The sequence below is a fragment of the Mercurialis annua genome, linkage group LG2 (assembly GCF_937616625.2).
Source record: "Mercurialis annua linkage group LG2, ddMerAnnu1.2, whole genome shotgun sequence".
Lineage (NCBI taxonomy): Eukaryota > Viridiplantae > Streptophyta > Magnoliopsida > Malpighiales > Euphorbiaceae > Mercurialis > Mercurialis annua.
The window spans coordinates 16492543-16505749 of record NC_065571.1 but is presented as its reverse complement, the minus strand read 5'-3'; the positions used below and the strand labels follow the sequence as shown (position 1 = coordinate 16505749).

General features: G+C 33.3%; 2 protein-coding genes across 2 annotated transcripts; both read right to left on the bottom strand.

The window, feature by feature from the left end:
• Positions 1-420: 420 nt before the first annotated feature.
• Positions 421-3054, bottom strand: LOC126667120 (aquaporin NIP1-2-like). The gene is made up of 5 exons (XM_050360088.1): positions 2812-3054; positions 2410-2634; positions 2140-2337; positions 1309-1370; positions 421-698 (listed from the first exon to the last, which is right to left on the bottom strand). The coding sequence occupies exons 1-5, from the start codon at positions 2929-2931 to the stop codon at positions 473-475; spliced, it is 831 nt and encodes a 276-aa protein (XP_050216045.1). The 5' UTR covers positions 2932-3054; the 3' UTR covers positions 421-472.
• Positions 3055-7469: 4415 nt separating this feature from the next.
• On the bottom strand, positions 7470-9595 carry LOC126669506 (ABC transporter G family member 10). Its single transcript, XM_050362993.2, has one exon. It carries the CDS (start codon positions 9436-9438, stop codon positions 7639-7641), a length of 1800 nt encoding a protein of 599 aa, XP_050218950.1. The 5' UTR covers positions 9439-9595; the 3' UTR covers positions 7470-7638.
• Between the last annotated feature and the right edge of the window lie 3612 nt (positions 9596-13207).

The window sequence follows — 13207 nt, the reverse complement described above, 5'->3', positions numbered from 1 at the left end:
AAAAGCACGTCAATTAAAATTCCAAATGGAGATCATATTCAGACGTTCAATAATTCATGGCACCAACCTAGCTGATTCTGGCCTGAGGAATCCAAAGCTGACATTATGCTTGGTGACTTTTGTTGCTAGAGACACTCTTCTTTTGACTCCATACCTTGCGAAAACTTTCTCGAGATCATGATATCTCCAATTCCTAGGGTAATTTTCGAAGTAAATCACGTTCGAAACCTTCACAGCACCATTGTTGTTAATGTCTTCAGAGTTCTGCGATCCATGACCTATTTTCCGGCTATAATCGCTGACCGGAGCTATGTTAATGGTGGTTTTAGGGTCAGGGTTTGGGAATCTTGGGAGAGGGTGAACATCGTATTTTTTACTTCTACTCTCTTTTAAAATGAATTATTTAATTAATACACGAAAGAAAAATAAAAGTTTAATTATTATTTTTTAAAATATAAAAGTTTAACTATTATTAGTGTGAAATGTCAAGCACACGTCCTGCGTTCCTGAGGAAAGAAGTAGACTTTGTGATCTCTCTCAAAGGTTTATCAGTGTATCGAATGATGTTATAAACCCATGCACCAGCTTGTGCACCCATAATTGGAGACACTATATATATCCACAACCCTTCGTACTTATGTGATACAATTGCTGGTCCCAGGCTTCTTGCTGGGTTCATTGATGCACCTGAAATCGGCCTGCACTCAAATATATCTTGTTGAAATTTTTTTATAAATCATCGGCTTAATCAACAAAAAAATTCCGTTGTTTTAGTGCCTTCTCATCCTTTACTTTTTGTATAAAATACTTTTATTTTCTGAAAAGTATTTAATATACTAAAAGTGAAAGATCAAATTGATATTTTATACAAAAAGTGAAGGATGAAATTGGCTTTTTTTCTAGTGAAAAGGGTTAATCAGTTTTCAGAGTGTAATTGGAAACAAAAGGTGCGAATTAGGATGATATATACAAAATTGTAACGTGAGGGTGCAAGTGAAAATTGGTTAAAAGGTTGGGGTTTTTTTGGTGATTAAACCTAAATCATTTATTGACGTTACAATACATTATAAAATTGAAATTTAATCAAATATAATATTGAATAAATAAAATTAAATTATTTAGTTGACATTGCCATTTTTTAATTTAAAATCAAAATATTTTAGTACTTGCACGGGTTGACTACGCCAAGTAATGGACATCACTGTGGTTGTCACGATTAAATATATTGCGTGATTTAGTTTTTTTTAATGATAATGATTAATGATTATGAATTAAAGTATTTTAAATAGGGATTAATTATGTCAATACCCTGCAAATATCACATTCAGGAGAATGGTTGCGCCAATTGCAAGTCCGGCAAGTTCACCAATCTGCATAAACAATACAAGATTAAATTCACACATCCCTTTCAATACAGATAAAAATATAAAGATTGGTTGCTTTTAACCCAAATTTATATATCACTTTCGATACAAGTAGTTTCAAATAATTTATTCATGCAATGTACTTCATTGGCTTCAAAATGTACAAATTGTTCTTATATTAAAAATTTAAAATGAATAATGAGGTGAAGAATAATCTGAAAATTCTGACATGAATCATCAATTAATTGCATCATACATAACATTATTTAATAAAATTCTATACCCATTAATAAGTATCACATTAGTTAGTAATATTTAAATTAGAATTAAATGATCTTTATTGATTGATTTTTATATTAATTATGGCTACATTTCACACAATTAATAATGGTTTATAATTTTACATGGTAAAATAAAGGGTTAAATATTGGAACAATTATCAAATTATAGGAATTTTAGTGCCACCATTCAATTTGCTATATTTTGATAATCTAACTACCATTTACAATAGGAGGTTACCATATTATTTTAGACTAATTTGTAACTATATGGATGATGAAAAATGGTGTGGTAACTTAATTGATAATAATATAAAAAATATTAAATCGATAGTACTGTGGTACACCACATCACATAGGTAAAAATTGGTTTAAAATGAGCGGATATTAAAAAATAAAACGTTAATAATTGTTATGTAAAAAGTGTATAGTTCAGTAACTGGAATATTTATTATGACAAACAGGTTCACATAATGTTTTTTAGAATAATCACTTACAGCTCGATTATCAGTGGCGACACCGGACATCACAAACATGAGATAGAATGTGATTATGAACTCAACCACAAAGGATTGCATATCCGATCCTGCCGGCAACGTTCCCGTAAAGTGATCCTGCTTGCCCGTAAAAATTAACCGAATTGTTCCGGCAGCTAATGTCGAAGCAGCAACTTGGCATACTATATAAGCTGGCACCTATACGACAAAAAACGCTATAATTTCTTATACCTCAAGGTACCGAAAATAATTGAGTTGAAGTTTTTTTACCTGCTTCCAGGGAAATCTTTTACTGGTAGCAAAAGCAAGGGTGACAGCAGGGTTGAAATGGGCACCAGAAATATGACCAACACAATAAATCAAAACCATCACAGCTGAGCCCCAAACTAATGCAATCCCAGGAAGTGTCACCACTTTGTCAAAGTTCATATTTACAACAATGCATGAACATCCCGCAAATATCAAAAAGTATGTACCCACTGCCTCAGCTATCAACTGCATATTAAATTCTATCACAAACTCCTTGTATAAATATCTTTTGAAAAAAATTATGCAATCTACACTACTTAATATTACCTCCGTCTAAAAATATAAGTATAAATATAAGTATTGAGGTCTAAATATGCTAAAATTAAGAAGGAAAAAACAGAAAAATTTAAAGGTACATGTCACCTTTTGCATGAAAGGTACAGAGAAGCTCAAGATTGAATGTTTAGAAGATGGTGGGAGATTCTCATCTTTGACATCCAAAATAACTCCATGATTATTACCATTTTCTGAGATTTCTGCCATAACTAGCAATCTTGGTAAGTGAACAAAATGACAGAATCAAGAATGAAGACAAAGACCAAAAGCAAGAAATTGAAATCATAAAGTGTATGCAACAATGAAGGCAAGCACTCTCCAATTTATGGGGTGCCTCTTAGATTCTTGCAAGAATACTTGTTAATATCTTCGAATAATATATTGATTCAAGTTGGACATTTAGTTATTTAATTATTGATTTAATTAATTTTAAAAATTAGAAAATAGTAGAGAAAATTCTCTGTACAACTTTAAAAAATTATAAAAACCGTCTTTATATAGGAAAAAGGGTAATATATGCCCCTAATGTTTGACTTAAGATTATTTATGCCCTCATGGTTCGGAAAGGTACAAATATGCTCCGAACATTTTTAAATGAATGTTTTTAAAGAAGGGTGTGAGCGGAGCGGGGTTCGTGGGCCGCTCACCCAAACCTATGGCAGACCTCCATTCTGGAAAGCTTTGAGAAAATGTGGAGTCGGCACCTAGTTAGCATAGGAATGCCTTTTGTACTGACTGGATAACCTCACTCGCTTATAGGTGATATCATTGTACGCTGGACCGAAAGACTGGGTTCGTGGACATTTTACCGAAACACTTGTACTTGACTTATGAGTTACGTAATTATCTACTAGGAATATTCGCATTATATCTCATCTCAACATTCATGCAGTTCACGGTATAAATTGCAAAAATTTAAAACAGATGAAAGCGGTAAAGGGCCCAATTTAGAACGTGCATATGACTCGATTATGGCATGTGAGTCAGGTAGCAAATACTCATAGGCATACATCTAACCCTGGAGGTTTCTATCATGCATCAGATAATGGCTTGTCTGGATCGTTTTACATGCGTAAAGCCTAAAACTGGATTTCTATGTGTGATTGATTTTATTAGGCCATCTTAAATAACCTATACAACCTCTATTTTACATTTTCATGGAAATCCAAAGATGTTTAGGTGATTTGCTGAATTTGATTGGATATGATTTACTAAGTTAACGTGTTTAGTCCTTTTGCATGTTATTGATTGGATTTGGCATGCTTTTGGAAAGCGTTTTAAACGGTTTCAACATTATCCAGGTGATAAACATACAAAATTAGAAATACTTTTTAACCTTGTAGACCGGAGTGCCCGGCACTCGATGCGTTGACCGTCGGTGTGGTCGGAACCCGAACTCATGAAGAACATGGAATTTCTTCATCTCGTTGATACGAATCCACTAGTTTGAATGTGATCGATTCCTAGTTTATACAAATCCAAAATCCCTTCTGGAAGTGGATGGTTTCGTCGGTTGTGGATTTCTGACCCAGTTGGCTTGGCAGGTTACAAGTTTGGACTTCGAGGCTCAAATAAAATTAGAACAGACTCATTACATATCATATTATAAAACTACAACTAATTCAGTGTATGCAAACGGAGCCCACTTCTGACCTCAAACGAGCCTGAAAACACAAAAAAAAAGCTTGAAACTGAGTCCGGAGGATGTAGGAGTCAAAATTTGGGTCTAGGGAATGATGAACACGGCACCACTCCACACTTTTGGCAGCGGTAGTCTGTTCTGGTGGCGGCGGCGGTTCTTCGTCAGGACAACTGTTAGTTGTGTGGCTCGGGAATTCATGATAAATCACTCAAAAACGCATAAAAAGTACAAGAAGCATATTGAAACATACTGGGATTGAAATATGATGTCTAAACATGAATTAAACACCCTAAAACCAGTGTTTTAAAAAACGGACCGGACCGGCCGGTCGGACCCGTTGAACCGCGAACCGGCCAGTGGTCCGGTCTGAAACTGCGAAAAGCGGATCTTTTGGTTGGACCGGGTTGGACCGGTTGAACCGAATTGAACCGGTAAAAAATCGGATGTTGAACCGGATCAGACCGGATTGAACCGGTAAAAAACCGGTGAATCAAATTTTTTTTAAAGTTTTTTAAATTTATTAAACCGGTGAACCGGTTATTGAACCGGTTGAACCGGAAACCGGTGGCCTCACCGGTTCGGCCACCGGTTCGGTTTTTAAAACACTGCCTAAAACACATGTTTTTAAGATGATTTTGAAGCTAATATGGCAAAAGCACTAAAAACACATAAACATGGCAAATTGTACCTAGCATGAATTCTAAGCAACGAAATAGAATAGAGTCTCGATATGATGTATAAAACATATTAAAACATCCTAAACATGCTTCTAATCAATTTTTCATGGAAATTGTGATGAATATACTAAAAATAGTAATGTTAGCAGTTTATAGCAAAAACCAAAACAATACACACACTTAAACATGCATTCTAAACACATCAAACTAGCAACTCTAATTAATATGACATGAAACAACGTCATTTCAGGTCTAAAAGCACAACGAGTGTACAAAATAAATAATTAAAAAATATAAAAAAATGTAAATTACACGACCAAAATAAAATAAAAGTTAATAGTAAAAAAACAATTTTAAGGATGGATTTAGCTTTTTTTTATGAATAATATTTATATTAAAAGTCAGAAGATGTGGCAAAGAATCGGCGCTCAAAGCTTCCACACAACAAGTGACTTATAAAAAAGCACATTAAAGGCTTAAGCAATTAACAACAGAATGAAAAAATCAAAGGTCTGATAACAAAATACAACGCGAACTTCTGAATAAGTCCAAACCCGAATAGGGTAAACTCCTATTATAAAATTTGAAAAGAAAAACAGCCTGTATAAAACATCTGAAAATCACATCATCTTTATCTGAAGTGTTTCTTTGAAACGCTCTTCCATTTCTGCTTTTCCAAATTTTCCAGATAATAAGATAGCCAAGAATTTGCCAAAAACTCCAATAACGACTCAAAGGAATAAAGCTTTGCCATTAAATCAAGAAATTCTTAAAAGAAAGAGGAGCAACCCAAACAATATCCAATTTCTTTAACAAATAACATCAAATACTCCTAGCAAAAGAGCATTGAATGAAAAGGTGCGCCTGCATTTCCAATTCAACACAAAGAGAAAAAAAATGAATTTTCTTCCGAGATAATAGGACGTCTCAACAAGAATTCTAAAGTGGGCACTCTTTCATGTAAAACAAGCAAAAAACGTATTTTACCCTCGGGAGAGCTTTGGAGTTCCAAACTTGCATAAACGGGTTATTAATACGGAGGCCACTAATACTCACAACATCAAGAAGAGGAATTGAAGCTAAAGAAGCTGAACCAGACGGCTGACCTGATGCAGCTGAAGAAAGCTGACTTGCAAGATCTGACCTCGCAGAGAAGAAGAAGGAACAGCTTGACCCTGCGACACACCCATCTCCGGAGAGACAACAGCAGCTGTAAAACCCATCACAACACCGGCTTCATCTTGGACCTACAAAACACTCATCGCGGGAAAGACTATAGCTGCTGCAGAACCCCTCACAACATCAGTTACAGGTCTTCTTTGAGTAGCAGTAGAAAAAGGAGCAGATGGACTGGAAGCTGCCCAGAAAATCGCAAAAACACGCCGCTGAATAAACACCCGACTTATAATTCCACCGGACTTCATTCCTTCCACTAGAACCGTTTAAGTTGACCAAAAATAATCTGAAAAGAATTAAATATCAGCAGCTCATTACCTCAAAGTCTCTGACGCCATCTCCAATTATATACACCCAAATCTCCTCAAATCCTGCATGTTTTTGGTTAGAAAGATTGTAAAGACGGGGAAACAAGATTGTAGCCGGGCTATTACCCATCCAATTGTCATGCCAAAGAGAGATAGAGTCGCCTTTAGCTACTTTAAAATTGACATTAGCAATAAAAACTCCCCATTCTATCTCATCACAACAGCATAATTTTCTAATTCCTTTCCAAATAAAATACATTTTCTTCGCATCACCAAAATTTAGAGAATTCCAATCAAACACTAACGAGAACCAAGAGGTGACAATGAACCAAAGCGAATTGCGATTAGTAGTTCTAAGCTTCCAAACCCATTTGAATAAAAGGCTTTGGTTTCTAATACGCAGATTGTAAAAACCCAATCCCTCTTTTCAAATTTTTGACAAACTACTTTTGATGCCACTTTACTCATAACACAATTAGAAATATCACCGAATCATATACGAGTCTAACTTATTCTGAACCATCATAGGCATACCAAACAAAGACATAAAGTAAACCGGAACACTGAACAAAACTGATTTGATGAGAACTAACATGTCTACTTGAGACAGTAGAGAACCTTTCCATTATACTAAGCGCAATTTAAACCTCTCAACAACATGATCCCAAGACCCTAAAGAGGGATTCCTACTGGCCAAAGGAAGACCGAAGTATTTAATAGGAAAAGAATCAACTTTACACCCTACAATTTGCGCTACCTCAGAGAGATCCTGCTTAACAAGTTTTTAAAAGAGGTGAAATTGTTTTAAAACAAAATAGCAGTACAAAAGTAGCTGAAACACTTTAATGGAGTCTCAACAACCATTGTTAACATTAGCAAAAATAACTCAAGATCAAATAATGATATAATCACAACATAAAGTATAAAGGATTGGTCCTAAAATTAAAAAAAAAAAGAATTTCTTTATTATCATAAATAATGAAATAAACAATTTTTTAAATATTGAAGATCATGTACCATATTGGCTTGATCATCTTCCTATATAGAATAAAACATGAAATAAGAAAGAAAACAAATAATAATTAAAACCCTATTATTTACCAAATAAACTTTATCTGTTTCTATAATGTCTATACCACAAAACTAAATAACATACCACTCTATATCCAACAATAAAACTCAACATTACACCTAAATTGCTCCATTTTTGTGACTCCTTCAAATCTTGCTGCCTCAAGAACCCAATTCCATTCAAATAACATCCTCCTTTCTCATCAAATTCTAAGCACTTCCTGGTCCCATGATCTCCTCCATACTCATTTATCAAGAAACATTCAAATGGATACTTAAAAAAACTCAAATAATGCATGAAAATCCAGTAGCTAGGAATTCTATTTTTTGATATGAAATAGCCTGAAAATAGAAAAAAAGACCCCATTAACCCTGAAATTACTGATGTACCCATGATGAAATTAGGCACTAATGCACTAAAACATGCTACCAATGAATTTGACATCAATAGGACCATCCATACTATAAGGGCAAAGTAGAGATATCCATCCATGTCCTTCCTTAATCCAACTAGCCAATAAACTGGTGTAGAATAGAGAAGACTGACTAGTAATAAGAATGGAATAAATATTAATGTGTTTGATAAAACATAAGAGCAAATTCTATAACCTCCTCTTGAAGTTTCTCTCATTAGTATTCTTCTCTCCTGCAAGAAAATTGGCAATCCTTCTGTTGTTGAAGATAGCAAGAATGTTAAACTGAAAGCGAAGAATCCGAGTCGAGTTTGTAAAGAAATCGCTCCGGTTTTATTCCCTATATTCAAGAAAATAGTTCCAAGTACTAATCCTGCTACTATTGCTTGTATTACTCTTGTACCAAATAGTTGCTTGCTTCTGAAGATATTGCTGCAAAATCTTTGCCCTAGTATAATTACCTCCTTGAATATAGAATTCGGATAGCGAATAAGTTGTTTTTCTTGATGAATTGATCTACCCTTGTTTCGCATACTGGGAAATCGAGATTTCTCCACATCTAAGCTTTCTATAACATCTATGGCGAATTCAAGAACATTGACACGGCGGGGAACACGATGCCCCATGAATTGAAGCTTTTCTTGGAGGAAATGGAGGGAATCATTATGCATAACGAATCCATTCGAAAGCAAAACAATTCGATCAAACAGCTCGAGGATTCGAAAACCAGGTTGATGAATAGTTAAAATGATAGTCTTACCTTGATGAACTGCCATTGATTTTAATAAAGTCATTACATGAAGAGCTGAAGCTGAATCCAAACCAGAAGTTGGTTCATCAATCAAGATAACAACAGGATCATGAACTAAATCAACTCCAATCGAAACTCTTCTCCTTTCGCCACCCGAGATTCCACAATTCGACCCGAGCTCTCCAATTCTTGAATCTGCAATATGATCTAGTCCAAATTCCTTCATTAGGATTTTCACTCTATTATCAGCCTCTTTTCTCCCTCCTGGAAGTCTTAGAAGTGCGCTATACATGAGTGTTTCTTGGACCGTAAGTAATGGAAATAAGGCATCATCTTGAGTGACATATCCAGATAATCTTCTAAAATGTTTTGCCTCCATGGGCAATTCATTTACAAAAACTCGATCCGACACGTCGCGGCAAGAAATCCGTCCGGCAAGAATCTCTAGCAATGTGGTCTTCCCTGCGCCACTAGGACCAGCAATTGCAGTAATCTCTCCGGGCCTAGCTTCACAGCTAACTTCCTTGAGGATGAATTTATCATTTGTTTTCTTACCAAAACAAAACCAATTTAGCTCATCAAATTTGCTACATAACTTGTAAGATAAATTTCTTGTTTCTAGTCTATATGAAATTTTCCGACCACCGGAAACCGGCGATGTCACGGGTAATTCCATTAAGAGATCAAGAAATGTCTATGAGGGGATAGTGAAAGTGGAAAAGGGGATTAGGCTATTAGACGTTGAGAATGTAAGGAATGAAGATGAGCTAACCATACCGAACTATTTGTTAATAAACTTAAATAAGTTAATATAGAAACACAAAAATAAGAAAAATAGCAATGCAGAGTTTAAATGCAAGGATTAAGCTTAGGTAAATGCCGAATATTTTTTGTTTGTTTTAATAAAATAGTATGAAAAAATGAGAACTAAGTTACTTTCTTATATTTATTATTACTATATAAAATATTTAAAATATTTTTTTTTTAAAAAGTAAATATGATTATATAATTTTTAATACGGTAAACATATAATAAAAATAAACAATAATAATAATAAAATAATTTTATTAATTTAGAAAACATAACATTATTTTTTGAATAAACATATAAATTATATATTTGATTTATAAAAATAGTATAATATTCAATTATGTTATTATTTATTAAAATACTATTATATTTACATGTATTATATATTTACTGTTGAATATCTTTAACTAGAATTTAATTTGATTCCTAAAAATAAAGAAATTTTTTTTTGGGAGAAAGTAGAGTAATGATAGATTTCTATTCAAGGGATAAATCTATTTTATTTTAAATTATTTTTTGGTTAAATAAGAACGAATATGATTTGTCGTTTCTTAAATTTTTAATTCAATTAAAAACCATCAAAATTTATAATGGGGAAGTGGGATTTTTTTCTTGGTAAAGATTTGGAAAGAGTAAGAAAACGAAGAAAGAAGGAAAATAAATAAGAAGAAAGAAAGAAAGTTTGCTTGTAAAGTGTGAGTAATTATTTGTTGAGCTGAATGTTGACTCTGTAGAGTTGGATATATGTTGGTGTTATCGCCATCTTCCCCTTCCTTGATAGTTGCCAACTCGAGAGATTAGTTGTGGAATTGTTTTCTAAAAGTCATTGGCATTAACATGAGAAAATAAATGCTCAAACGTATTAAATAATGAACAAATTATTATCACACCCGTCACATTTGACATAATTCACATTTTAATTCTTCTTATTTGAAAATCAGATGATATGACATTTCATTAGTCATTCCGTCCATTTTTTATGCTAGTCAACGAAGTCAATGAAACTATATGGTCACCCACATTGTTTTTGTCACGATTTTGTCCCACATTTTGTTCTTGTCAACAATTTTGTCTCTCATATTTAAAAAGTAATTTACTCCTTAGTCCCTTAGCAACGTCAAACTTACGGAGTATTACATTCTTACCCCTTATAAAAATTTGTCCTCAGATTTTCATATAAACTTACTTATCTACTTTAGTTGGTCGCTATTATTAATAATGGTTATACTTTACTTATCTTGTAATATTTGTCGATGCATGGAATCGTTATTCCAGCTCTTGCACTTCTGATGTTATAACATCAATAGTTATTGATAAACCTTTATTTTGATACCTTCGTCTATAACGATATTTGTTGCACTCTCATGCACTTATGCCTTTATGTCCTCGATCTTTTCTCTTTATCCAATGTATATAGCTCATTTATCTTTCCTCGTTTGATACTTGATAATATGGACTATTGTCCTCACAACTAAACCTTTAGTGATATCCTTACCACTGATGACGATTACTCTCGTCATTAAACCTTGTTTACTTACTATCCAATGATGTAGACAATCAATCATATTTGGCTAAATCCATCTAGACATCCCTGTACTATACACTTTTTTTCATCTGGTCCATGTACTAATTTTTCACTCGTCTGGGTCCCTCTACATACCATATTTTATTTAAGAGAGCCTTATTTGACAGAATTCAAAGAGCGTGGTCTCACTCTCCGTCTATCTAACAGAATAATCTTTTAAGCAAGCCAAGTCATAAAAAAATGCTGACATGGAAGTGAATGTTGTTCACATATATTACTGTTAAGTTATACGTACCCTTCTTTCAATCATTTTCTCAAACACCTTATGAGCACTACCTTTCAAAATTTCTTACACAGTTCATTGTCACTTTAGCTCTTTTCAAATAGAAACAACAATCCATAAACATAAACTAATATTACCACTTCATTATCATCATCTTATCTCTTTCCATGGCTTTTAATTTTCGTATTTCTGCTGCATCTACAATGGGTATTTCTGTTGCATTACGCAAAAGCGTAACCATGTTCTTGAAAGCATGGGCACTGCTCTGCTAATACATCTCATCATTCCACTCTTGCCAAATAATTTTTGAAGAAAGAAGAGAAACCCAACAGTAAGAAGCATTGCAACAATAAGGAGTCCATTTCAAATGAAAATCCAGAAAAATTCTTCAATTAAAACTGAGATAGAATCTCTTTATCCATTTCAAGAAAAACCAGTTTTAAATTAGAAAGCTGATCTTGATTTAATTCTTTAGAAGAGACACAGTCAATTTTTTTTTTACCAAAAATGAATAACCATGAGTAGCATATTCCAATACCCAATACCCACATGCGATTTTGGCAGCAAAAAAAATACCCAGATGCGATTAACCCACCACGGACAAAGGCTTAGAGGATTCACTAGGTTTGATGATTAAACCATCATCATCGTCTTCTTGGTGGAGTCGATCTCTTGAATCATGTTTTTAAATAATCTGCAGTTCCTTTCGAAAATGTGATTCAAGAAGATGAGAGAAAAATTGAGATTAAAGAGATTGAAAAAAAATTTGCTCAATAGTTTGGTGAATAATATGGGTTAAAAATTCTGGGGGTGTTGCAAATAATCGCAAGTGTACGATATCGCGCAAGTAATATAACTTGGAAGACCAAGTATCGATCCCACAGAGACAATGGACTTAATCACTAATTTCAAATATTCTTTAATCGGCTAACTAGAAAAATCAATAGGATTTGTAATTTAATTAAACTAATATAAACTGAAAACAAATAATAAAATATAATTTAAAACAATAAGATTAAAAAGTTCAAGGATTGATAGTCCCAAATAAATAAAATTATGGAATAGGATTTCTTAGTGATTTTATCGCGAATCGAGCTATTCTAAAGCACCGAATCCCGCTCTCTCAAGCCTCAAAGATCCGAATAAAATCACAACCTAATTAACTAACCAATTATTAACTCGCTCTCACGATATTAAAACTGAATTAAATAATCAAATTATAATTATGAAGCAAACTCAACGACTACCTAAATTCCAACCCGCTCTCACGGCGTTTTTCTTTAAGTTCTTAATTATCTATGTCTATTTAATTAACAATCTCTCAATTAGTTAACTAAACACAAACTCATGAACTAAGTAGCTAATTTAATCCAAGCAATAAGATTAATAATTAAGACACGAATTAACACTAATCCATCCAATCCAAGTAATTACCAATTTATAAGTTCATATCAACCCTCGAACAAGGGTTTTAGTTACTCATATTAAAACTGAAACAAAACAAGAAGGATGATGAAGAAGAAAGCATAATTAAACAATAAATACCGGAGTTGTCAATTTCGGAAAGAATCGTCTTGATTAAACTTGAAATCTTCAACAATCGTCTTGCAGAAATTAATTATAAACTACTTATAAACTGCTGAGAAACAGAAAACTAAAACGCTAATCTAAGAGAAAATAATTAAAACTAATGTATTCTAAATTATTCTACGCTATTCTACATATTAAATTGAGTCTAGTACAAGGTCTTTATATAGTAGGAGAAGTTCCGGAGTCTTCTAATTCGTATTACAAATCAATTTGTAATAGGAATTGTAATTGTAATTG